At 35.0% G+C, this 27,622-nt stretch overlaps 2 protein-coding genes across 4 annotated transcripts in view; one reads left to right on the top strand and one right to left on the bottom strand.

Annotated features, from left to right (window-relative positions):
- LOC113226783 (polypeptide N-acetylgalactosaminyltransferase 2) overlaps window positions 1–12,188 on the top strand; it is a 171,979-nt gene extending 159,791 nt beyond the window's left edge. Inside the window, exons 6-11 of one of the 3 annotated variants that reach the window (XM_026459528.1) lie at window positions 4,878–4,991; window positions 7,823–8,001; window positions 8,834–9,040; window positions 9,448–9,620; window positions 11,411–11,565; window positions 11,609–12,188. In XM_026459528.1, coding sequence (XP_026315313.1) covers window positions 4,878–4,991; window positions 7,823–8,001; window positions 8,834–9,040; window positions 9,448–9,620; window positions 11,411–11,565; window positions 11,609–11,710 — 930 coding nt within the window. In that variant the 3' untranslated portion in view covers window positions 11,711–12,188. Of the gene's footprint in view, window positions 1–4,877; window positions 4,992–7,822; window positions 8,002–8,833; window positions 9,041–9,447; window positions 9,621–11,410 lie in introns of all 3 variants that reach the window. The other 2 variants (XM_026459527.1, XM_026459529.1) reach the window with 2 other exon arrangements.
- Window positions 12,189–22,933: 10,745 nt separating this feature from the next.
- LOC113226908 (ATP-binding cassette sub-family G member 1) overlaps window positions 22,934–27,622 on the bottom strand; it is an 89,911-nt gene continuing 85,222 nt past the window's right edge. The window contains exons 6-11 of the mRNA XM_026459713.1: window positions 27,280–27,518; window positions 25,889–26,130; window positions 25,649–25,817; window positions 25,118–25,374; window positions 24,636–24,859; window positions 22,934–23,892 (exon numbers count right to left, since the gene is read on the bottom strand). Coding sequence (XP_026315498.1) covers window positions 23,697–23,892; window positions 24,636–24,859; window positions 25,118–25,374; window positions 25,649–25,817; window positions 25,889–26,130; window positions 27,280–27,518 — 1,327 coding nt within the window. The 3' untranslated portion in view covers window positions 22,934–23,696. The remainder of the gene's footprint in view (window positions 23,893–24,635; window positions 24,860–25,117; window positions 25,375–25,648; window positions 25,818–25,888; window positions 26,131–27,279; window positions 27,519–27,622) is intronic.

The following is a 27,622-nucleotide window of genomic DNA, read 5'->3' as shown; positions in this document are numbered from 1 at the left end:
AACCCAAAATTCGTTACTATAATAAAGACGAAAATAAATGGTCTTTTAACATAAGAATTCCTCCAATTCTGGAAAAGCAGAGTGTTGTGCAATCAAGGGGTCTACTGTCATATAAGTAATAGATAGATAGATAAACCGTTTATTTGGATCTAGAGACACACATACAATCAGAAAATTATGTAATATAATAAAAACAAAAAAAACCAACAGAGTCGCACACAGCCGAACACCCAGTTATGTATGTGTGATGTAGCAGTGCAAATAGGCCATAGCTCAGCGCCGGTGTTTACTCAGGAGCAAACCGCTGTTGAATTTGTGAAAATGTTGTATAAATTAAACAAATAATAATTTCGAAACTAAATAAATACGGAAGATAATATAAATATAATAAATGATTTTTTTTTTTTAATTTGATTTAACTTTGTTAATAATATAACAAAATTATAAATTGAAATTTTAAGTGATTATTATATAAAAGTTAATTTAATTATAAATAGGTAAATCCTGTTGCTATTACACAATGGCATGTAGGCAATTTTCGCTACTTAAGCAAAGCGCTGTGGAATATATAAACTGGTAAGAAAGACTCGGCGATCGTTGTAGAGTTGCAATCTCGTACTCCTGCTTCAGTTTTTTTTTATTTATTCCTTAATTAATAAAAAAATTACTCAAATTCAAAATATTCTTTTCAGGAACGGTTTTCATAAGAGTAACCTTCTTTTCCTTCGCAATACTATGTAATAATGTAGGTATTTTATATCTTCTTTAGATGAAAATATTCCAAAGCAAACTAAAAATGTTGGACTTGAAAAATACTGGGCTGCCATGGTAGAAGTCCCTAGATTCCCGGGCCGGGAGATATATTTGCATGGATTACATTTATTTCTCTCGTGAATTTGGGTGTAATTTGCACTTTAGTTGTCTATGTGTGTGTCCATAGCACCCGCAATGCAGGGTTTCCCTAGTGCGGGGTTATGAGTGTGTGCATTATAAAAAATATTCAAGTATTGTAGTATTAAAATACAGATATTAAAGTATTTGTGAGTCCTAACCAAGTAGCGTATATAAAAAAATAAAATCATTTAAAAATACATGTAATGCCATCTATTGGAATATTACTGATACTTCTGCTAAATGTTTACTAGAAATAGAATTATTATTTCCAATAGTAAGTTATAAGTAATATTACAATAGAGTACCAATTAATTTTCGAGATTGTTGTTTTGAAATTGTTTAATTGGTATTATATTCGTAAAAAAATTATGCGTGATCGGAAAAAAGTCGGATTTACGAAGACTCTAGTATAACGCATGAACGCACATTACTACAATCCGGTTATTTTTTTATTTTCGGCATATGTGTGACATTTGGCTCATCATCGGGACCTTGACATCGCATGCGATAATCAAAGTAGATGTGAAGGTTGGATAATTGTTTTGACCCGGACCAAGAATAAGTCACGGTTCACCAGCAACTCGGAAGAACAAACATTAGCAGTGCATCGCTAGATTGCGGCATAAGAAACAATCAGTTCTTGTAATGTCTTGGTTGTTCCGTCTTTAGTCTGTTATTAACCTAAATTTCTAATTGATATTGTACGTTGGACCAAGATCTTGCCTTTCTTCACTTGTATATTATTCAGTTTTTATTGAACGCACATAACGTATCTCTCGTTTTCCTAGGCACGTTCTTTGTCCCGTTTTCTGATATTCACAAGTCATGGACGTGATTTGCGTCTGATTTTGAAATTTAGTAGGTTGTCCTTCATCGTGATCAATTTGAAATTAAATTGGATATTACCTTTTCAAATGTTTAGCAACATAATAATTGCTCATCAACTTATCCGTGACATTCGCGCGGTCGTGATATACGCTTGGCCTTCGACCTTGACTAGTTGGCAATGAAAGTTCTAGAATGTTGGTTCATTTGCACATGGATCGATTGCTTAAAATTAATTTAGTTTGAGGCAGAAACAACACGTCATTCAAGTTTGTTCCACATTATTTTCTTTCACCGTTGTCTACGCTTTAACAATGTCAGCATGGTTTTCCTTGGGTTGGTGTTTTCATCACCATGCGGGTACTCTTTGTAATTCAAGGTCAAGTACTCCTTTGTATATCTAATTGATACTTACATAAAAAATTGTGAAAAACAGAATGTTGTGCATGACCATATTCAATGTTAATTTTGTTTGCTTTTCCTTCACACTGTCTACCATAAAATTGACCATTTTTTATACTTATTTGCAACAAACTTACAAAGAGAACCAACTTTGACAGGGGTCTTTCAACCCTGGCCCTTTTATCATCTTGCATTTATTTAGATGACGTATAATTATTGCTCTACCCACTTTAGAGTTGAGGATTCTTGACATTTCAAAGATTATTTATTCTTCCTGTAGTTATTAAGCAACTTGGATACTCAACACTCTTTAAAGTCCGAATTTATGTTTACTTACGACAAATAACCCTCACTAATTAAAAATAAACGTATATGATAGCATTTTCGTAACAACAGATGACAAAAGAGTCCAACCACAGTTCGTGAATATACTGTGTAGTTTCCCATGTTCACGATTTATCGCAATTTTTTTCTATACAAATACTATTGTTATTCGTACTTTTATCTACAGTACTTCTTTTCTGCTTTTGCTTAATTGTTTGTTACCGTCATCATGATCGCCAGGTGAATTATCCGTCCCCTTTTATGCCTCTAATCTTTCGCTATACTCAAGATTAGCAACATTTTGAACATCATAGAGCCGTACAACAAAAAGTCCTTTCTCTTTATAAGCAGCGGATTTTGACTCTTAAATATTTGGTTAATCCTTGACATAGATACGATCAACAAAGAATATCATAATTCTGAAACCGTGATCGATATTTACGAAATGCGAAATGAATTTTCGATCCCATCATGACCTGATGGATTCGAAGGTTACTTACAACACTTGAAGTTGGAAGACCACGTGTAATTTCACCTTTAACCTTTTCAGTGAACGGTTTTGATTTGATTAACTAGTTTTGAAGTCAATTGGTTTTAGTAGGTTGTTCCTATAAGACTCATGTCGATCGACTAGTTTGACGAAATATATATTATATTGTGTATTTTTGGTGTCTGCTAAAAAATACAGTTGACGCTACAAGCCGTATCTTCGGACACGGAGAATTAATTTCATTTTCATTGAATTAATGCTAAACAGGTAGCTTTGTGTCATCCTATATACGGTGCAATCATAATGTGTGTGAAATGAGTGTGACTGTACCCTCCATACACCGTTATTACAGATTTTGCCAAACACCTGTTAGGTTATTATATAATCATTGAGATAAGTAAAGCGTAAAGGGTAATTTGTGCTATTTAAAGCTTACATACAATTTTACGCATTTTGAACATAATGATAGCAGGCACTGGATGAGATGATTTTTATATCGTTCGCTATGAGTGGATGTTCGATTAAAGACGACTTCATGCAACTAAGATACAAATGTGAAGATGGATATGTGGTGTGATCAGAATATATGGGATAAGAAATGAGTATATAAGAGGAAGTTTGAAAGTAGCTCCATTGACGTCCAATTTATCGAGTTCGATTTGTTGTTGTCCAAAGTAGAATCAAGCTTTGTTTCTATAGAGTACGCTCTTGTGAGGAAGGCTGTGAGACGGCATAGTAAGAAAAAATTGTAAGGGGATTGTTACCAAAATCCATAAGGTAAAAGGTATTTAAGGAATAATTTAGTAAAGATGCGAAGTATTCGTTTGTGTCCTTACACTTGGACACAAAGATGCTGATTATATTACCCGAAAATGGTAAATATTATAGTAGACAACTTCAAAAGCAAGGTCTGTACAAAGTAAAGATGATATTTCCAAAGGGAAAGAAAATAGATGTGCAGGGTAACTGCGCCGACCTCAAATAATGGGATAAGAGTAGCTGTAGGTTAAAGTTCGATATTTAGACAACTACTATATTAAGCTGCATGTCGATCTTTATTTATATTTAACTGTTTGACAAAGGAAGACTTGTTTCTAATTGAACACCTAAAAATATTTAAAGTCATAACTTATTTGATCTTGCCGAAAATGAGTAATCAAATTTGCTTTGCCATCTAAAGAAGGAAATATAGATTAGTCAAAATATACTACCGCAGATTTGATGCGTACTGCAAAAGATATTCTACATCGAGCGAATCGGAAATTGATCACCTATTTCTAGAAACGTCGGATGTTGTTGAAACTGTAATTTTCCCCAAGGACTTTTTGTATGATAATGCAGACATTTATACTACTATAGGCATTGACTTACAAATAAATGGACGACGGGTCTAATACAAAAACCACGAAAAAAATGTCCCAAGTCAACCTATTCGAAATTTAAATTGTTATGTCATCGCAGTATCGCGCTGTCCGTAGAACAAATGAAGACTAAAGCGGAGTGTCGCGCTCTGTATACGATTTTAGCGCCTTACAAGTGCGGACACTTTTTAGCGCGGACCCGACGTCCATATAATTGTAAGTCAATGACTATAGGTAATATTCTTGTACAGGATGACCTACAAAACGATTTTGACTATTTACTTCCATTACTTTACTGCAGATAAATCGCGTAAGGCAACAGCCCTATAGCATTAATATTCTGTTTTCTGGTTCAATATTGCCGTGTAAGCCACAAACTATTTGTTTAACAGATTTAAAATTTAACGAGCAATTCTAAGCCTCACAGATACGACATCGACGCCACAAGTGTGGCCTTGCATTCCTCCGTTCGTCACGTAACCATATCAGCCAACTAAAGGCTTTTTAAGGCGAATCGTGCTTTTACTTGTGTATATCATTATTCAAAGAAGGCTAAAAATGTGCGCTATTGCTTGTTGCAGGATCCTACTCGTGTGGTATGCCCGGTCATTGACGTGATCAGCATGGATACCTTCCAATACATTGGAGCTTCGGCAGATCTTCGAGGAGGTTTCGATTGGAACCTCGTCTTTAAGGTACCTGCAATGTATTTAGTTTATTGCAAAGGCGCATTTCTTTCCGCGTTCTATTGTGCTCCCTGACAGCCCGTGTCCTAGTTTGACTCCGTCTAAATGCGTATCGCTAAGGAATGGAATTTCCTACGTGCGGCTTTGTTACCAGATAAAGGACAATATGAGCATGTTCTAAGGCATAAAAAATAAAGTGAAAAACAAATAATAAAATACAATAATTAACTTTCTATAGTATTTCTCAGTGTATTTCAATGCTAGCTAGTATAAATTGTATAAGTATGTTAAGTTGTCATTGACTTACAAATGAATGGACGACGGGTCTAATACAAAAACCACGAAAAACATGTCCCAAGTCAACCTATTTAAACGTAGTGACATGTCAAGGAATATGAAAAAGCTAAAACGTTGAATTTAAATTGTAATGTCATCGCAGTACTGTCTAATTTTGCTTGCTTCGCTGTCAGTCGAACAAACGAAGACTAGAGCCTGAATAACGCTCTGTATACGATTTTAACGCCCTATAAGTTCGGACACTTTTTAGCGCGGACCCGACGTCCATATAATTGTAAGTCAATGTAAGTTGTCAACAAATTTAATTTAGTTTGTGATTGTTGTTTTGAGATTGCCGTCAACCATTGTAATTGTTGTGTTTACAATGTTAGAACACCCAAGTCAAATACGATAAAAATATGTTGTGAACATAATGTTAGTGTTGCTAATAAATAAATAAATGGTTGCCTTAAAAATAAAAAGAATCATTCATGCGGTCGCATTCGCAAAGATATTGAGCAATAAAGCAATGCCAAACACATATACCTAAGCGCAAACCAAAAATTTCCGAAAAGTTTTGTCATAACAATTATTTTCTTCAACATTGAGTATACAAATATCTTCCATATTATGCCTTTTATGATAAAGTATAAAGCATTATATGCATACATTTAACTAACGAACAAAATAGTAAAGAAACACCTAACTTAACATTTGATATTCTGACCCAATGGAAGCCACTAAACTAAAGCACTTTAACCAGCTCTCGTGTCAGGTTTACTCGCGCCAAGGTAAACAGCTCTCAATTTACGTGTTGCATACGATACGATATTCGAGTTTATCGATTGTACGTGGTAATTAATTCGTGCAACTTGCAATATCGAATGAATTTTCATTAACATCAAGAGTGGACACAAATTGTGGAAAAAGTTAAGTGCTGAAAGTTGAGTGTTTTTGAATGACCACAAAAATCTACTGTCTCACAGAAGGTTTTGGTAATCCACATTCAAGGCAATCAACACGACACAACTGCCTACTAGAAATACTACGGCCGGAAAGTGCGTAAAAGGTTACACAAGGTTACTAAAATTCTAATTTGAATGTTGGAAGAGACTATTTTTAATAATATAAGGTTTAAAATCGCAGACACGCGTAACATGTTTAATTCATGCATGCTAACTCGCAACACGCAAGACTACAATAAAACAAACCTGCTGTTTAATTAACTTAATGAATGCAAATTTAACAGGCCTCTATCTATACTCGGTACAGTCTAACCAAATGCAGTTGCTTTCTAAATGTAGGCTAAAGCATTGCACCGTTCTGTGACCTATCGGTTCTATAAATCTAAGGTCCAGGTCCTCTCACTTCCTTGTTGTGTAATCTGCTAAATTATATACTAGGTTGAATATTGCACTTGTATTTCTCAGAATGATGTCACTTGGAAATTATAAGGCCATTGATCGTCATCAAATCAAATTACTGGGTATATAAAAGTTTTAGCATTTCATGCCAGTTTTCGGAATACGGTAATTTAATGATAAAAAAATATTTGGTCTCAGTGACTACAGCGAACTTCTCTAAACAAAAAACTTCTTAGCATAATTTGACTGTATTACATGAGGGTCTAAGGCGAGGACAAACGCGGGACACGTGAGTTGCCCTTTAAGTTGGAAGCTATATCAGCTATCCGGCACTAGCCCGGAGAGCTAGAAGAGGATAAGGTTATTGGGAACTGGAGCGATGCCGTATTTTTTCAGTGGTGGGAAGTGAGCGTGCAGTACAGCTCCACCACCAATGCGGAGATTTGGTAGTGGACTTAGAGTCGACGGCTTAGCGATAGCAACCGCTAGTTGTGCAAAACACAACGGGAAGTGAGCGAGCCTACAGCTCCGGTACCTATCTGCAAAATAGGGAGGGTACTGTATACGTGCACCCAGGGCGGTTCACCCACGGCGCTAGTCTCTTTAGAACCGGATGAAGTCAGTGACAACGGTCTGTGACAACCCTGTACACTGGCTGATCTGGGGTTAGAACCTGAACTTAAGATTCCTGTGCGCACACAGGTTATAGTGCCCTTTTCGCAGAACCAAGAAGTTAACCAAAACTTATGTAAAAAAGGTATGGGAGCTGTACTACATGAGAGTGCAGTCCATTCAAAGTAGACTTTGGTTCGGTTTTGGATTTGTATTCTATCTAGTCCATGCAGTTTTTTTTATAATATCAAGTGATGGGACGAACAAGTCGTGCATCTGATAGTAAGCTACACGCTGTTCATAACAGTTGCAGTGCCACTCAGAGCTTTCAATCGCAAAGATCTGTGGGGCAGTTGACAAGTCTCATATGCCTGTAATTTCACCAGCACCCTTACCCTTCAAAACCGGAACACAGTAATTCTAACCCTACTGCTTGGTGGCAGAAATAGGTAAGGTGGCAGTACTTTCCTGGACGAACTCTTCCACAAGGAGCTCTACAGCTACTAAACTGTGTTTTATTATATTTTTTGTATGTTAGTCTTTTCTATCTTTATCTTTAGTCAGTAATCTAATGACGTTAAATTTCAGTGGGAATACCTATCTCACTCCGAGCGTAGTGCCAGACTCAGCGACCCGACACAAGTGATCAGGACACCCATGATCGCTGGTGGACTATTCAGCATGGATCGCCTGTACTTCAACAAGCTTGGCAAATATGACATGGAGATGAACGTCTGGGGAGGAGAGAATTTGGAGATTTCTTTCAGGTAAGTAATCTCACTCAAAGTTCAGTACCTATTACGAAAATTGTAATTTCGCAATACCTTTGACAGTCGACTGACTGTCGCGCTATTTTAAACCCTAAAGTTAATGAATGACCTATCCGCAGAAGAGACACTCGGCTAACTCAAGGGCTTATATGCTAGCATAGAATCATTAGTTTGTTATTAGACTAATAGGCTTTATATAATTATTGATTGATGACGACAACAAAGATGGTGTAACTCCATCCAAAGATGTCGTTAGATTAACTCTTGCATACAATTTTAACAAGTATAACAGAAGAAATAAACCGCGTAACCAATTGTTTTTTGGATCAATGCAGCTGAAGAAAAACAAATAAACTGAGCTTGTAAAACAAACAAAAACACTTTCCAGTGATGACTCATGATCACATGCGATAGTTAGATAAACAGTTTAATAACGTAGTTTATGATTATATCACCTAATATTTGATGGCATAACGATAACCTCTCTTGACATCGGAATTCCGATACTATGAGTTCATTCCGAGTTTGTTTTAATTTTATGTTTTTTAATGAATTCGGTTAGATAATACTCTTATATAGTCAAAAGATTCAAAGATTCTGATGAGGCAGCTGCAGTGTGACTACTGACTGACCGCTATTGAGGTACTCCCTTTCCCACAAAAAACAATCGGAACAACCGGAGTAAGCGCGTAATATACACATAGCAAAGGACAATTTTATTTTCTGTAGTAGACCTAAGAACGCAGCAGGAAAATAATCAAGACTTTTTAAGCAAATTAGTTTAATCAACTTCCATGAATCTTAGACCATCTCTCATTTCTAATTACAGAGTTTGGCAATGTGGAGGCTCCCTAGAAATCGTGCCCTGTTCCCGTGTAGGTCATGTGTTCCGCAAACGCCATCCCTACACCTTCCCTGGAGGTTCTGGAGCGGTCTTCGCGAGGAACACCAGGAGAGCTGCCGAAGTCTGGATGGATGACTATAAGGAACTTTATTACAGATCTCAACCCTTAGCGAAACAGGTCGATTACGGGGAGTAAGTGTATCATTAAATAATTTTTTTGCTTTTTTAACGGGATCAAAGAAAAGATCATCAGATGAATCAAAGGAAAAGAAGTATATTCAAGCAATTTTTCAAATGTCATCTTTATTTGGATAATTTTGAAACTTTTAAAGAAAACTGTCCAAGTTTCCCTATTTGTTTATCTTAGGGCGCCTTCAAATTAGGCGCTTATAGTAGCGCAGCAGTGGCGCCACCGTGGCGCTGCAATCACACCACTACTAATTTTGATATACTATTTAATAGCGGCACGTGCAGCAGTCGTGACACGCGCGTGCCACTTTTGCAGACTAGATATTGTACGAACCCCCCACTTCGCAGCACTTCGACAAGCATTTAATTTGAAAGTTTCTTCTATGAAAGCAATTATTTTTCTATTTCAGTATAAATGAACGACTAGCACTTCGAGAGAAGCTCCACTGCAAACCATTCCGTTGGTACTTAAACAATGTGTATCCAGAATTGCAAATCCCGGCCATGGTTGGAAACGTGCATTCCATTCGACAAGGTTTGCGGTGTTTAGATACCATGGGCCACCTTGTTGATGGTACTGTAGGTAAGTAATCTTTGAGGAGGTAATTAATAAATCCTGATTATATAATATTTTGATAAGTTCACGATGTTTTTAACGCCCCGGAATAAAATTAGTAATCTGATATCAGAGTAGAGTAATCTAGTTAATCGGTGGACCATATATTTGTCGACAACCGAAAGGCGAAAGCTGTTAAAAATTGCCTGTAATGGCCCATTTACACGGGGCCAATTGACGCCATTCCACAAAGTCAAGCCATTAAGCCGGTCTAGTGAACAGTGTAAAATTCGCATCGTCCATCTTCACTACAGCCAGTATTACAATAAGTTTATTTAAGATTCTTTACTAAACGGCAAGGCAAACTGGTGGAGTGGCTCAGGATGCACGTTCACACAAAGCCATTACATGAGTTAATTCAATGCACATGTGGTGGGGGAAATCATTCTACTTTAGTGGATTGTCTTTATCAACGGTCAGGAGGCCTACCACAACCTCTTAAAACAATATTACTTTAACCTTACATTGACTTTTAACATAACGCGCTTGAAGTAAGCTTATTGTAATGTTAAAACTATGATGTTTTATTGGCAGCTTTGCGACTATTCATTCACTCAGTTCGTACTATGATGCAACTTTAACATTAAAGTAATATTGCTCTTATGTCAAATTTAGCAATTATAAAATAGTTACACAGTCACAGTGGAAACAATATTATTTTCAGTTTTATTGTCTTACCATTCATTTGTAATTATTAAAAGTTAAGTTGAACTTATTTATTTATATATATCTCTTTAATATTCTGTTTATTTTTTATTTAATAGCACATAGCAAATACGCGATGTTTATTTCGTAAAATTATGACAGCGCCATCTATACGCTCCTACTACTCCTATTACTTTATTACGCTCCTACTATCATCTACATGCGCCTCCTCCTGGGGCGAAGCTAACAGTTGACACTAGACTATAGTTCCGAATTCACAACGTGACTATCAAGACTCAGCTTGTTTTATTTATTTTTCTTCATGAAAATGCGGTAGGTACGAATATGAGTAATATTATAATAAGCTTACTTTAAGCTTACATTGAATTGAATTTATGAATTGAAAGGTTGTAGTAGGCCCCATAATGGATTGTCTCTATTTACACGACACCAATATTATAGCTTGGCTTCATGGAATGGCTTGCCGATTGGCTCCGTGTAAACGGTCCTTTAGAAACAGTTAAAAATTGCCCAAAGTGTAGCGTTGTAAATCTGATATCGACTATTAATAATATAATATTTTTCAATCCACTGTGCACCAGAGGTGAGGAATATTGGATACCGCTTCAAAGTGGATTAATAAAAATAACGGAAAATAATTAAATTTTCAGGCTCTATTAAGAGCTGTTATGACCAGTCTTTCAGAATTCTGACTTATTTTAACTTGAAAGTGTTGACCAAATTTGCTGCATCTATATTTTTTATAAATTTTATTTTAGTGTTGTATGCAAACTTTATTCTTTGAAACCTGACTTACGTCTGCCTACACCTGCTTTCTTCTAAGGGCGTTTTCGTCTGTCTATCGGTGTAAACACCTTCTTTTCATTCGTTTGATTTCCTGGCATTTTGTTAAAAAAAACATTATGCTAGAAATAATCCGTGACTCATAGTATTTGCCGACATCTCACGGATCACATCTGTACTACTAACACATCTCATATCGTGTTGACATTAGTCCAATGATCGATGATAGATCTTACAGTCGTGGTCACGCCACGTATTGTAGATGGCGCTATTTTATTCTTTACTAATGTATTGTTAACCTGTTTCAGGCATGTATCCCTGTCACAACACAGGCGGGAACCAAGAATGGCGATACGAGAATGGTCTTCTCCGGCATCATAGCATATGTATTTCACTCTCGGAAGACCGAGTAACTGCGGTTTTAGCCGCCTGTGACCCAACAGACGACGCCCAGTTATGGAAATGGAAAGGCCTTACGATCAGACACGCAAAACTCGATTCGTGTCTGGATTCCGCGAGACCAGAATTGTATTTGGAACAATGTGACGAAGACAAACCAAGTCAACAGTTCACGTTCTAAAGAACTTTCAAATAGTCAATCGAAATGAGACTCGTGTTAGTGAAAAGTGAGAGAGTTCAGATGTATAAACGCTTCTAAGCCTTCCATTGGTTGTTTGGAACTGTGAAGCAAGTGTCCCTACATTCTTTTGTATGAGAAATAAGTGGCATCTTTAAGCATTAAGTTACGACTCTATGAATTGTGGCACCTGAAAAGTACATGAGTGCTTGGCTGCGGAATGAAGAATCGATATCGAAGTGATACCTATCGAAGTTTCAGAGGTGAATATTTGATTTAGTGGTACTTATCTAAGAGAACTTTAACGAAATGAATTAATTGCCTAAAATTATCAATTAGCCACGAGACTTCTTCCGTGTAACATAGACTTACTTTACAAATTCGAGGAAAGCAAATTTTGAACATATATCACAAAATTCTGACCCGAATTATCTAAATAATATATTTCCATCAAATTGTGGGTTTCAATTATTCGTTTTCAATCAACCACGATTGAGTAGTTAGAAATCTTATTATTTCTTCAGTCTTAAAGGCTTCTTGCTTTCATTAATTACAATATTCTGATAATTTTTTGTCAGATAATATTCTGATAAGTTTTTGTCGGATAATAAAAAATAATAATTTTCCAAATAAGCATTCCATCTGTTTTGTATTATTTATAAACAATGTATCCGATTTCTATTTATACGTCTTAAACATTCGTATATAGTTATGTATAATTAACGGAAGTTACTATTAAAATTAATTTCATGTACGATATTAGGTAATCTCCATTTAAGTGTAGATACAATTTATTCGTGTATATTTTACGTAATTAATAGTTACCACATTTAGTTATGCAGGGTGTTTTTGATAAAACTTTTGAAGGTCATTGTGAATGAGAATGTACGAACAATTTTTGAACAATGTTGAATGATAACAGATTTACATTATTCTAAGGTTTTGTTCTTTATTTAAAAAACTAGGCTCTTGTCGGTGGAGCAATCGCCAACCAGGTCTATCTAACCAGCGCCACTGACTTTGGTTTCCTATTACAACACGACATTTTTTCATTAACTTTTCATTTGTTTTTAAATGTTTTTAATTGCGTCACTTTATTATAAAAAGTCATAGTGCTATACTACTCAGTATCACAACTACTAGACTTTCCACAATATGCTACCAGAGAATTCTGAAATATTTTGGTCATATTGCTTGCCAACAACCAGACAACCGTGACAAACTGGTTATGGTGAGAAATGGAGTGACCAAGTGACCGCTGTCACTGGCAACTGCCCTAAGAGAAGTCGAAAACAGAATGGATAGATGGAAGGAATTCGTCCAATAAGTCTCGAACACAATCGGGAACACGACCTCCATTGACGAAGATACGACTGAAAAGAAGATTATTGAAACTGCGAAATTATCGTGAATAATAAATAAATCAATAATAGTTAATGTAAAATAAAATTGAATAACTCAAAACTAAAATACAATGACGTCCAATACTAAATAATTAATATGAAAGGAATACTTCTAATTCGCTAAAAATCCTCAAATTAATTTTCCAATACAACAGGTTTTTATCTGGTGTAAAATAATTAGTTTCTAAGACTTTGCAGATTTGCTGGTAGATGTGCGTAAAATCGGAGACTCTGCCCTCCTTGTTATATATAAACAACGCACTTGTATTTTGGTAACTTGGGAGAAATTGACACCTAAAGCACAGATTACTTAATAAGATACACCACAATCATAGAAAATCGAAAATACCTTCGCTATAATAGCCTGCTAAATCTGACAAATGACACCAGGCGCTCACTACGAGGAAAAAGGAATGTAAGCACGCGTTCAGAGAGATGAAAATAACGTTGCCCGCCGTGTGCAGTTGTGCGGAGCTGAATGCTCATAAATGAAAGGCGTTTGTGCCGACGTCGATACTCTCAGCGGTAGGCACTTATTGCGTAACCTTGAGCGAGGGACGGAGCCCTGCCTAAAGATTTTTTTTCTTTGAAAAATCAACTACAACCAGTTACACTGATTTTGCTTAACAATAAAACTGAAACAAACAAGATATAAAAAAAACCACTGAGTTGTAATGGGTGGTAGACCATGTTTTGCTAATTTTAAGCATATTAATAACTCAATTTCGCTAAAAATGTGGATTACGTTAGTTATGGATAAGGAGGGCAGTATTATTCACTGGTCTCGTTGGTTTTTTTCGACATTTCGTAATGTTGAACCTGCACCCATTCATCGCCCGTACTAACATTATTATACTGAAATGAGTCTCAGAAAGTTTTACTTTAGTTCACCAAATTTAAAACACCTTACATGCTAAATATTGTAAGTGCCGGGAATGTGGAATGAGGATAATATTAAGTCATCACTTAAGTAGGAACGTTTGGCTTTAAATTAGCTAGAATGCACTTATAAGACTAATATGTACGTAGAATATTGTGTTTAATAATAAATACACCCTTACATATAACTTCCAATCCTTTAAGTATTTTTTTCTTTAACTGCATAGTAGTGAAGTTTGAAATATGAGCAAATGAAGAATGATTTCAACAACAAGCACTTTAATAGATATCTAACTACAGGAAAAGCGACTATAAGTTAACGAAATAAAGTCCATTTTAAAAGTCAATTATCCAAAGAAAATTACAAAATTGAATTTCATTTTATTGTAAATCTCTTAGTGCCTGTATTGCAATGTAATAAATGATCATACAAACAACGGTAGTTAAGTAAAATAAGTAACTAAAAAAAAGTTATTTTTAATAGATTGAAAGTGATATCAAATCATGTACGTACTTCTCGTACTAAAAGTTGGTACTATTAAAGAATACGCTTAACTAGGCTAAATAAAATATAGTCTTTAGAATACTATATACATTATTTACGGTCACAATTAGCACAGAAACATTCATAGAAACTAGGACGAAATTTATTAATTAATTAAAACAGGAACTAGTTGAAAAGATGCGCGCTTAAGAATACCTGAAGGCCGGAAGTATTTAATGTAACTTTATTGGTCATCAAATCCTATATTTGTTAGGCAATACATGGCCGACAGCGAGAAGTTTATTCCATTTATTTAAAAAACTAATTGATCCTGTCACTCGTAGATGGGTGGTGTTCACAATAACGGACGGACCACTGCTAGTACATGTAGGGCGTGATAGATAAGATTAACAAGCTATACTCTGCCTCTATAATTGTCTGAGTCCCAAAATAGTTCAGTCTTTTGCAAGCGGAGTTGTAGCTAATTGGATTAGCTAGCTCTAAAAAAACGTTTTGTTATAAAAATATAATGTAATGCCCCTTTAACGCCAAGAGTCGCCACCGAGGGTGACAAAAACAACCAACTTGCCCAAAAATAATCCTTAACATGGTAGCGGTTTTTCGATTTCGATGACAGTACACTCCCGTTGGAAAGATAGGGCGCCTTCAAATTAGACGCTTATAAAAGCACTGCAGTGGCGCCACTGTGGCGCTAAAGTTGCGCCACTACTAATTTTCATACAATATTTGGAAACGCAACAGTCGTGACAGGCGCGCAACGCTTTAGCAGTCACAATTGGTGAACTAAAAATTACAGAAGCGTTACAGACGCGCCATTGCTCTACAACCGTCTATTTTAAAAGTGCCTGTAGTAATTACGCGCGTGTGTTACAATTTGCTGTTTTCTTTAATATTTTTCATGGTAATTCCTATGAATGTGATTGTTTTCATTTTATTTAGCCTGGTTAAAATTTTAAATAACAATTGGTGCAATACTTTTACTATATTTATCAAAAAATATAAAGTTTGTATTCGCTCAAGCGCTCACGTATCATTTCGTTTAACAGTACAAGATAGTAGTGTAAAATATAGGTTAAGACAATCGTAATTAAATTTAGAAAAATATTATCAACTGTGGAAACCAGAAAATAGATGGGTATTCAATTGATTAATTTTCGTATTAAACAAATTTCGCGTCCATTATTATTTAAGTTTTAGATTATCACTTAAAATACTCGCTATTTTTAAAATTTTCTTTGTATATTTTTTAATAACGTATTTTAATATTTAAAATTCTATCACTGTGTGAGTTTTTTCGTTTAATCTTAAAGCTGAAGACAATTTACATTGCCGCGGGACGGAATGGAAGCTAATTTCAGTAACGAAATTGTACATAGCATAATGGATTTTATGTCAATTGTGTAACAAACACTACACTACAAATTATACTCTAGCTAAATTCGACAACATTATATGGTTTGACAACAAAGCATTGCTATACAACCAAAAAAAAACATTTTTTGTCAACCCTTGTTATTCAACCTGGCTCTATTTAAACGGGGGAATAGGTAATTGGGTTATGTGGAAGCAATATTTACCTGGCCAATTATTATAAAATTTGCAAAGACGTATGATTTATGAATAAAGTAATTAAGTTTTTGATACCTATTGATACTTACTTTCCCTATTAGAATAGTTACTAATTAGATGTAAAGTAACAATTTACTTTACCTAAAAAGTAATAATACTTTAAGATTTTTGTATTAATTGAACACATATATCTCATTCAGCATCTATTTCCAATTTTGACTCAAATTACAACCATTTAAATGAAAAGACCATTAAGGATGACACGGTATTATAAATAACTAATTACTTGTCATTTTTACGTTGGTATTGAACAAAAGTCATCACAAACAAGATTAACATTACCAATAGCCTGGTCGAATTTCGGTGAAAAAAATCGAAATTGTGGTAACTGTAAATAGAGGTGACAACCCTAAATCATAGGTTTTTGTTCGATGACATTTTATTCTACATCGAATTTGACTACAGTATAAATGCGATACGGTAGTTGCAAGAATTCCCGAGATTGCGCGAGAATTCTCTAGTAGACACGGGATCTGTTTTTTGGCTCGTGTCTAGTTGTACGTGAAATAACTGACATAAAATTAATTACGTTCCACGGCAATGAAACTTGAACCTTACCATATATTTTTTTTAAATTTCTAAAGTATAAAAAGGTTTATATAATAGAAAACCTAATTTTAAACAAAAAAATCATCACAAAAATCTCGAATGTTACTTAATATTAATGCATGTTACTAATCTCGAATAGCTACCAATTAACTGCCGATATATTAGAAAAGTTTATCTCACTTGCACAATGATATAATTGTATTTCATGTTATACTAAATATGAAATATTGTCAAATTAAAATATAAACTCAAGAGTATATTTCAAATGCTTAAAAATGTTGAATTATGATAAAAATGTTCATAGGAACCACTGTTCACATATACCGGAATGTTTAATTTTAATATAGTTGATTTTTAGTTCAGGAGTTCCTCTCATCTGTCTGCTATTTCCATCATCCGGTCCGCTCTAGGTCATCATAACATTGTAACTGCCTCCGTTACCATGCTAGCCGGGAGAAATATTTGTCTACATTTATTTCTTTCGTGAGTTCGGGAGTAATTTCTGGTGGTCTATGTGTGTGTACATGGTACTCGCGACACAGGGTTTCCCTAGTGCGTGGTTACGAGAGTGTGCATTATTATTATTTTGTTTTCATTAGAATTACATCTATGTTCCAAATTTTACTGAAATCGGTTAACGGAAAGTAGGTGAAAACCACTAAACCGGATTCATTCTTTAATTTGGCACCCTTAGAGGTGGAATATTTTTGTCAAATTTAAATGATACCACTACCTAGTAGAATTGAGAACTTTTTTGAAGTCGGTTATGATTTGTTGTTGATTTGATGACGTTTTGGTAAGTATAAGTATCCAGTACAGTGGCTCATACGAACGTAGTTATCATAAATCAACCTTTTATTTAGCGTTCCTATAAATATGTACCTATATACGTATAAGAAATATAGAAAAAACTATATAAAATATCTGTTTTAAACTAAATATTTTAAAGTAGTGCACTTGATGAAAATGTTATATTAAGGGCGCCTTCAAATTAGACGCTTATAGAAGCGCTACAGTGGCGCTTAAGTGTTAAGTGGCTGTAAGTTTTACTTTACTAATTGTGAGTGCTTGCAAAAGTGCGCGCGCGTATCAAGACAGGGGCGCTGCAACGGCGCTTCCTAATATTGTATGAAAATTAGCAGCGCCACAGTAGCGCTACTGCCGCGCTTCTACTTGTTAATTATTGGAAAGTTTTGATGAGAAAGTTTACGTGTATAATGTTATAGTAAAACAGCTGTATAACTTTGACGTGTTTTTATTAGGCATTAAACAGCGTGTTGCATACTTACTTTCTATATTGCATGACAGATGTCACACACTCAATGTGTGAAATAGCATTCTGTAAATATTGCCAACGAGGGTTGTACGTGTTGTTGTATATGACACGCTTAACGTAATAAACGAGTTTTAATTTAGTAAAGATGAGTGGAAGATGAAGCGGTCACAGACGCTTCTATAAGCGTCTATTTTGAAAACGCCCTAAATCGCGATAATACAATATTGGCCTATATCACTTATAAATGTATTCCACACCATTTTACTGTAATACCAAAATATTATTATAATTAACTGTATTGTATATATTTTAAATAGTTTATAGACTCATATGTTATTTTACGAAAGTCCATTATTAATAAAAATGGGAGTAAACTACTCCGCAAACCCAGTTACAGTTAAATCAAAATAGCTGCGCTTGTGTTCGCGAGGTAACTAAGGTAACTAACTTCCACTTATAGTTGTAATGTCTTGCTTGGCAAGAAAAGACAACAACAGAGACATCGGTACTAAAGTTTGAAATGGGCACGTTAATGTTGCATGACAATATTCAAGTTAATTCAGATAATCCGCGTGGATTAAGATCCATATAATATTAACTCTATTGTTATCATTACCAGAGATCAGAATGGACATTTACCTAAACTTCAAGTAACACATAGAGTTGGTAATATCTCCCACTAAAATCTCGCAATGATTAAAATTAAAACCACAACACTCACTACACAGAGCGGCACACTTACCGGAACAAAAAAGTGAGAATATATATAGTAACATGTATATGTATTTAAATAAATAATAATTAGATGTAAAGTAACAATTAAAATCTTTACAAAATTTTAATCGTAACATCGACTTTGTACAGCCTTGATCAAAAACAAAATGTATTTTTTAGACTTAGCGACAAAGCAGAAACTGTTGAAAATTTTAAAATTTAAATATTGAAGAAATAAAAAAACTTTGTCAACCTCAACCCACTGGAACCTTTATTAGAAAGAAATAAAGAATAATGAAAATAAGACAGTAAACTAGTTTTTTTTTTTAAATTAAACGTAAAGTTAAAGTAAAGTAAGCGGCCACACTTTTGAAAAAACACTGCATCATTTTATCGATGTAATGTTCCGTTAAATTTGCTGGTGTGTGATAATTTGCTTACAATTACATACAAAACTTTCTTCTAAATTTGGAGAGGGAACAATTAACCGCTCTGTGTGTAATGCTTCCTAGAAATTTATGTAAATAATAATGTACCCTACTTATTCCGATCTCTGAGCACTAAAAATCAATTGCATCTTCAATCGCTTGAAAATTATGGGATCGTTTTTTGGATCTTTGGCATTGTATACACATTGTCAGGAACTGTATACTCTCTATTAAGAATGATTGTGCGCTTGTAAATAAAATCGATAAATAAAATAATTATATAATGTACTTGCGACAGACATCTTATGACTATCTCATATTAATATAGAATACTATCAAAGTGAAAATAACTTAGGTATGGATGAATGCACTTGTTTTTTCTTTATAGAAATCAACGCCTAGAAAGCACTTAGATACTTTAACTTAACAGGTATGGAATTATATATATAAGCGTGATTTCTCGAAATTATGAATAAAAACGTATCATTTTTATCTTTTTTTTAAATTTGTTATTATGCTATGAACACTATTGTAAAAGTATATTTTTTCTTGTTTTTTTTTTCTATTATAATTTTATTATGATTGTTTGAAAAGGCATCGCGACTGCCCTAGTCAGAATTTGTTAAATTTAATCTTTTATGTTCATTTGTGTGATGTTATTTTAAGGAGATGAATTTTCGTAAATAAAAGACATTTTATGATGAAATTTATTTTTATTTTTTCCTTTTTTACCTCCACGATTATGCTAAAAATGTAATCAAAGTACGATTGTTTAAATAAACAATTTTAATTAAATATCTAAATCAAATTTAAGGAACATTATCTAAAAGATCCGAAACACACCGCTCGCCGCGGCGATCAGCGATAGGGCAATTAGAACTGTACACTATCCCCTAAACCGCTTAACGTTGCGTCATGCATAGATTTCATAATCGAATACATGAAATCCCGTGCATTGGTATCACATGGTATTGGCGGTTGAAATGCAAAAAAGGCTAAGCGAAACTTTAGTTGAAAATAAAAGCTTATTAATATATAAGCGATATTCGCTACCAGTGTGGGTAGGGAAAAAAAACGCTCGGTATCCCGCCGAGTGTTAATATGAAGTTCCGCTGCTATACCAAAACCGCGACATACCGTCTTGGCCGATGGTATCTTTTCGCTTGCTTCGCGAGCTTGGTTTTACTTAGTAGTTACTTAAAACTGATGAAGTACGAATGTAAAGTAAAAATGTAAAGTTAAAAGTTTTCATAAAATTTTACAAAATAAAAGATGGCGATTCTACGTTAATGTATTAGTTACCATGTAATTTTGCACTCAATTTAGTTTAGCAATAACTACAGTTAAATGTGCATTAATGACGCAGATGGAATGACAGGATATATCACGGAGAGTGTGCGATGGAATTACATAATTTGATTGCGCCTTCCCCTTTACATCATCGGGGGTCTAGACGTGGGCTGGAGTCCCAGCCCTATGTTGTGAATATTCCCAGGATACGTACGAGGCGTGTCGCTTTCACATTTATATGGCAAGCGGCTAGAGAGTGGAATTCCCTGCCTGCGGACTTGTTCCCCGAATGTTTGAACCTTTTCAAGGCCAGAGTGAATAGGCATTATTTAGGTATGCACACCTACATCGCTACATCGTCGACCTCATCATCGCTTTCCATCAGGTGAGATGGAGGTCAAATGCACACTTATTTGTGATAAAAAAACATTGACTTACAAATAAATGAACGACGGGTCTAATACAAAAACCACGAAAAAAATGTCCCAAGTCAACCTATTCGAAATTTAAATTGTAATGTCATCGCAGTATCGCGCTGTCAGTCGAACAAATGAAGACTAAAGCGGAGTTTGGCGCTCTGTATACGATTTTAGCGCCTTACAAGTGCGGACACTTTATAGCGCGGACCCGCTAAAAAGCTTTTGAACGAAGTTAGATAATGTTGAAGTAATACTTTTTGTTACAAATATTATTGAGTAATAATGCCCAATGCCGAATGTTAATCTGTGGTAGCCTAATAATTTGACCTACCGCCTCTCAAACAGAGGCCGAGGATTCGAAATCCGGGCTCACAGCTCTAAGTTTTCGGAATTGATGTGCAAAATATAATTTCAAATTCAACATGAGTTTTTCGGTGAAGGAAAATATCATGGTGGAACCTGTACGTCGAAGAAGGTTTACAATCCTCGGAAAACGTAATAAAGTTGCCAGCGGCCTAAAACCGGCAGCGTGACGTAACAATAAGTTGATGACGACAAATTACATAAGACGGAGGTTGCGCGAGAATTCTCTTGAAGACGCGCGACCTGTTTTTTGAGTCCAGTTTGTACATTACGTCGACAATATAAGATAAGCCTAAGATTAGTTTATCATCTTTCAGCTTTTAACCGTCCATATCAATAGAAAAAAATAGTGATTTGTTATACAAAAATCTAATAAGTATCTGATGCCTACATTGTACTTCCACCTAGCCAAGAATTAAAATTACCATACATAAAATAAGTTATTATATAAAAGTACAAAACCTACAACAATGGTTTAATTACAAGTCGCAAACCTTTCAGTCTTAAAATAATCCTCAACAAGGGAAACATTAAGCTTTTGTTAAAATATAAAATAAATTGAAATTACATCTATTTTTTTCTTAATTAAAATTACGACTTTTTGCTGGAGTTAAGTTAATACAGAGCATAATTAAAAAAACAAACCAAGTTAATGGTCAGCCGAAATCGGTTTGATGTCTCGATCAATATAATTTGAAAATACAAATTAAATTACCTTTACATAATTATTACAATACCTTAATTATCACCGTGTAACACGATTTTTGTTTCTGGGTTATCAATATTATTTTCTAATTGGTTCCAACATTTTTATATTTTTACATGACAAAACTTTATTTCATATCATTGCAGGCTTTGCTTTTGTGGTAAGAAGAACGAAAAGTTGAAATATACGTACCATACAGAACACGTACAAATTTTCAGATTTTTTTTTATTAAATGACAAAAAGGGAACTATATATATATATATCTATATAGGAATAGAATATTTCAAAATTCTACAAATTAATGACAAAGAACCAGGAAATCTATAGATTTGCGTGATTATATAAATATCACTATATAGCTATGTAAATAGGCAGCTGTGTAATTGAATTTTTTATATAATATAATACCGAGTGACGAGACGAACAAGTCGTGCGTCTGTTGGTAAGCGACACGCCTGTCCATAACTGTTACAGTGCCACTTAGAAATCGTAAAAGTCTTAGACGCACTGCCCCTGCGCCTGTCACCCTGAGACAAGTTAACAAGTGTGTGCGCCCTTAATTTCACCAGCAATCTTACCCTTTCTCACATTACTACTTGGCAGCAGAAATAAGTAAGGTAGCAGAACTTCCCTGGACGAACACTTTCACAAGGAGCTCTACTGACACTAAAATATCATTATACCAAATATTAAATACCAATACTAATAACAAACACCACTGTATCAGCCACAAAAACAATTTTCAGGAATATAGCTACTCTTTTCTATATGCTTGCTCCTCCAATAAGACAGAAACTAATATTGCCAAACCGGAAACATTACCTTTTTGAAACTTTGTTACATAGTGATAATCCCAAAAAAAAGTACATTTTCTTGCCTATTTTCTTATTCGATCCCTGCCCGCCTTATATTTCTTACAAGTGTTAAAGTACCAAAGTTAAAAAAATCGATATTTTCACCGAAATTATACATAATATACATAATCTATTTTAATCTTTGTTAAGTCTACACAACAGTAATGTTTACACCAGCTTATCCAGTAAAATTAAATTCAATAACATTATAAGATGTATCACAGAATCTTTTTGTGATATTAATAATTGGTATATTCTAGCAAACAGGTAGTAAATGCGAAATTGCATTGCTTTCAAAATTATTTTTTAAATAGGTACATAAAGTACAAGAAATGCTTAGATACATAATATAATACTTTTTGTCTCATGGCGGAAATGTAATAAGAATGCGTAGGCTAAATTCGTAAACCTCGAACTCCATTAATATGATCAAAAGTTCACATACACCATAGACACAAAAAACAGAATTACTAGAAATAATAATATGACAATCTATGATTATACCTTCATGTTATAACTAAAACAGAGTCTAGGACTTACATTTAATTGCCCGCATTGAAGAGTAAAAAAGGGATTTCGTCCAAAAACGGAGTTACGAGGTTTTCAAAAGCCGGCGAATGGCCATAAGAGCGCCCGCCTTCAAATTAGACGCTTATAGAAGCGCTATAGTCTCACCACTGTGGCACTGCATCCACGCCACTACCAATTTTCATACAATATCTTGTCTGCAACAGAGGCGCGCGCGTGACGCGACTGTGGCACTGCAGCTGCGCTTCTAAAAATTGTATGAAAATACTAATTTTCATATAGTATCTAGTGGTGCTGTTGCAGCGCCACTACAGCACTTCTATAAGCATCCAATTTGATTGCACCCTTAATGTTCATTAATTAATTCTACCTTTATTATTGACGTTGAATATGTGCCAAAAAAACGAATGTGAATATTTAAACAACGAATAGAAATAAAATATGCATAAATAAAACCATTAATGAATCTTACTTCAATGGTTGGAAATACTCATTTTTGTCTTAACAAAACTACCTATGTACTTGAGGGCTCTGAAAGCGTAGTTGGGAGAAAGTCGTTGCCTTAGTAAATAGTAACCAGAAAGGTTCATCCCGAGAAGCATCACGATCAGGATCCCCATATCCGTCCAGAAAGATACTCCTGACATGCCCATTTCTTTTACAAAATACCTGCAATAAAAAGAAAAAATGATCAGTCCAATTTTATAAGACATAATAATATAAAATAGAAGTCTATGAAAAAGCTTTGTTAATTAATCGGACGTCAACGCGAATTGATCCATCCTGTCCATACTGTATTCAATGCAGTGTTGCCAGGGATATTGAGCCGAAAATTACTTTTCGTTACTTGAAAAGTTTCCTTTTTGTTTTGAAAAGTTATATTTTCTTTTATTTTATCAAATGTAGAAGTGTTCACGTCTAAAACCTTAAAAATAAACAATTCGCTACTATGTACACACACAATACGTACCTACAGCATGTGAAACTAAGATTTAATACTCTTTGCGGCATTTCCGAATTACTTTATTGTATAATTCGGGTGCATTTATGAAATATTTTGAATTTGCAATAACAAACACAGTTGACTTTAAAAAATGTCAACGTTCTCAAAAATTACGAAAATTACCTTAAAAACATAAGTTACAATTTACACATTACCCAAGACGGTTAAAAGTTACGAAAAATATGAGAAATGTAACCATCTGGCAACACTGGTCTAATGGTGAAGATTAAACGCTCCACTGTATACACACATAGGTACGGAATATCAGAAATTAAAAAGCCATTTCCACAAAACCACGAATCCAAAATTCTGCGACCAGGGACGTAACGTTACTTATAATTGTATTGCTTGCGTTAAAAACGTTTCGACCGATAAGAAAGAACAATAAACAATTGCAACAAGAACTTACGCAACATTCTTGTACTCGCAGTAATCTATATGATCAGGACAAATCAGATCGTCCCTAGGTGGCCCATACACTGCTTCTACCAAGCCTTCAAGGCCATATCTCAGGTATGAGCAGGATCTTGCAAGTTTCCAGATGATCGGAGGTTGCTCATCACCGCTACCGATGCCGTAAACCGCTAGCAGCATGAGAGGTACACTTAAACAGGGGCCAGTGAAGACCGAGTTCTGGAAACAATAAAATCAATATCAGAGAAAGCTCCATCGTGATTAATTCGGATAATAAATCATGACGTTCAACTCCTGCACTAACATAAACCTAAACGTCACTTGACCATATCATACAATTGATTTATATACAAGTGCCATTACTAATATCGGTGACAAGTAAGACTTCGAAAATTTAATTGGTAATTGAAATACTTTTGACATTACTATCGACAGCCATTGGAATTAAAACTGAGTCAACAATAGCAAGATACTTACAACAACACTCAAAGTTGAAGATATAACAGTACCCATGCTCTCCGATATTAAAGCAATCATGATACAAGTTGCAGTAAACATTAAAATCCTCGGTAACTCCAAAGGCTGGGATGTCAGTGGATATGTAATAGATATGTACAAGACGCTGAAAAAGATGGTGCATGGAGTCCTGGAGACCACTAATGCTGCGAAGTAGGGCTTTAGACCGTACCATCGGTTGAAGTATTCTCTTTTAACTAATTGCACTTCTGATGGAACTGGAACATAAAAAGAAGCGGTTTAGTTATCAAGTTTAATCAAGTTTATTAAGAAAATATTTAAATAATATATTACTACACTGGGAGTATAAACGAATTTGACTTAGCCTAATGGACCGTTGTATGATACAAATACACTATATAAAAAAAATTATAAAGAAACTATTACAAAACAGTACGAAATTATAATAACTGATTTGTCAAAAGTTGAAAAAGACACAAAGGAAAACATGACCGAGATAGATATGGTGCCAAAAGAACAGAAAATACTCACAGGCTAGTAAAATCGGCATCATAGGAGTATACAGCATCACAATAGCGCAAGCGAAACAGAAACCAAAGTTGAAGATAGTCTTAGATGCGTCCTGGCCCATCCTGTTGAACAACGCTGCCACGATGATACCCAGAAAGAGATGTAGCCCTGTACGAAGTCTCAGGTAGTCCTGTAAGTAAAAGATAATCATTATTTGGTGTCTGTTACCTTGAGTAGGTGTGGTTGTATTATATAACTTACCCTATTTCTTAAAGTCTGCAACGTCATTCTCTTCAACAGCACCATGAACTGTTGGAATCCTGTACTTCCATACTTATAGTTATGTTTCTCTACACCTCCCGTGTTTAATAGTTCTATCTCCATTTCTTCCAAAGTCAGTTCTTTCACTGCGTAGTCTTTCCATTTTTGATTTTTACCGTTTTCTACTGCCGACACCATTCTATCTACATGGTTTCCGTATTCACCACATGAAACTTCTATCACTAGAATAGAAGAAATTTGTAACATTACTGCCTCCATCCATATTTTACCACTACTGCATAGTTTTATTTCATATGCAGCATTAAACAACATCATTTGCATTCAAACTTCAAACTTTTTTGTACAGCAAAAACTGTAAATAAAAATTCCCCATCGCCTGTCCATAAAGGAATATGGAATGACATTAAAATGATAAATCGATTGTGCCACTCAATAGAATAAAGAAAGTCTACGAGCGTTATTCGTTACGTCCGATTCGTATCGGAGTCTACTCTCGATCTCCGTCCGACATCCGTCCGAAACAATTACTGTCAAATAAGTAATATTCGACAAAATAAAAAGACAAGTGTCAAGAATGAAGCTTCATTCGCATCACGCATCTTCTCATTTGATCAAGTATTACTTATTTGGCAGTAATTGTTTCGGACGGATGTCGGACGGAGATCGAGAGTAGACTCCCTGTTCCGAATCCGAGAAATAACAGTCCGAAATGTCACAGGGATCATTTTATCGCCAGGTGTACAAGCGACATTCGTATTTTCTCGGATTCGAAACGGACATTTACGAGTATACTGCGAACTGCTATGGAGTGGAATTCCCTACCTGCAAACTTATTCCCTGAACACTTAATTTGGACCTTTTCAAGGCGAGAGTACATTTGCTTTATTTTGGTGAGCATGCTCCTTCGTCGACCTCATCGTTACTTTCCATCAGGTGAGACAAAGGTATTTGTTCTCCGCACCTATTCCGACACATTTTGAAATAAGGAGGAGGCTTTCAATTCGACTGTATTTTTTTGCATATGATGTGCAATTACTCCAACTTTTATGAACCTATTACGATTTTTTTTTTGTAAAGGCGTACCTCAGCAGTGTTCCCATTCAAATTTGAAGAAAACGAAGGGTGACAAATCAGGGAATGAATCTGGTTTATTAAATTTCACTCACTATCTGCCAACCAATTTCAATAAAACTTGCCAAATAGATGTAATTCCACAAACTGTTGTGGTAGCTTCTTTTATAAAAATTATAATTATGTAAAAAATAGCATCTAAACTTCGGTTATAAGACAAACCAAGAACACGTGTATCATTCAGAAAAGAAAATTAACCAAGATATAACTACTAAAACACTACCTTGAATGATACTTACCAAAATCAGCAGGATTATAAGTAATAGGACATGGTAGTTGCAGTTCCTTCAGGAAAGGCACTACCCCGGCTGCAGTGCCTTGATAAGCACATCTTCCATCTGCAACCACATATACATGGTCGAACTCCGCAAACAGACGAGCTGAAGGCGTGTGGACTGAACAGATGACTGTTCTACCACCTCTTGCTACTCGTTTGAGGAGAGACAAGCATGTTGATGATGCCACATCGTCTAGACCACTGCAATGCGACATTACATATTATTTTAGAGATTCCATAGATACCTATCTAATCTAACTTGTACAGATACAAGGCGTTCGTTGTTGCACAGTTGTTTTTTCTGT

The sequence above is a fragment of the Hyposmocoma kahamanoa genome, unplaced genomic scaffold, assembly GCF_003589595.1.
Source record: "Hyposmocoma kahamanoa isolate Upper Pololo Valley unplaced genomic scaffold, ASM358959v1 202, whole genome shotgun sequence".
Classification (NCBI taxonomy): Eukaryota; Metazoa; Arthropoda; class Insecta; order Lepidoptera; family Cosmopterigidae; genus Hyposmocoma; species Hyposmocoma kahamanoa.
This window is presented reverse-complemented; position numbering and strand designations above follow the sequence as displayed.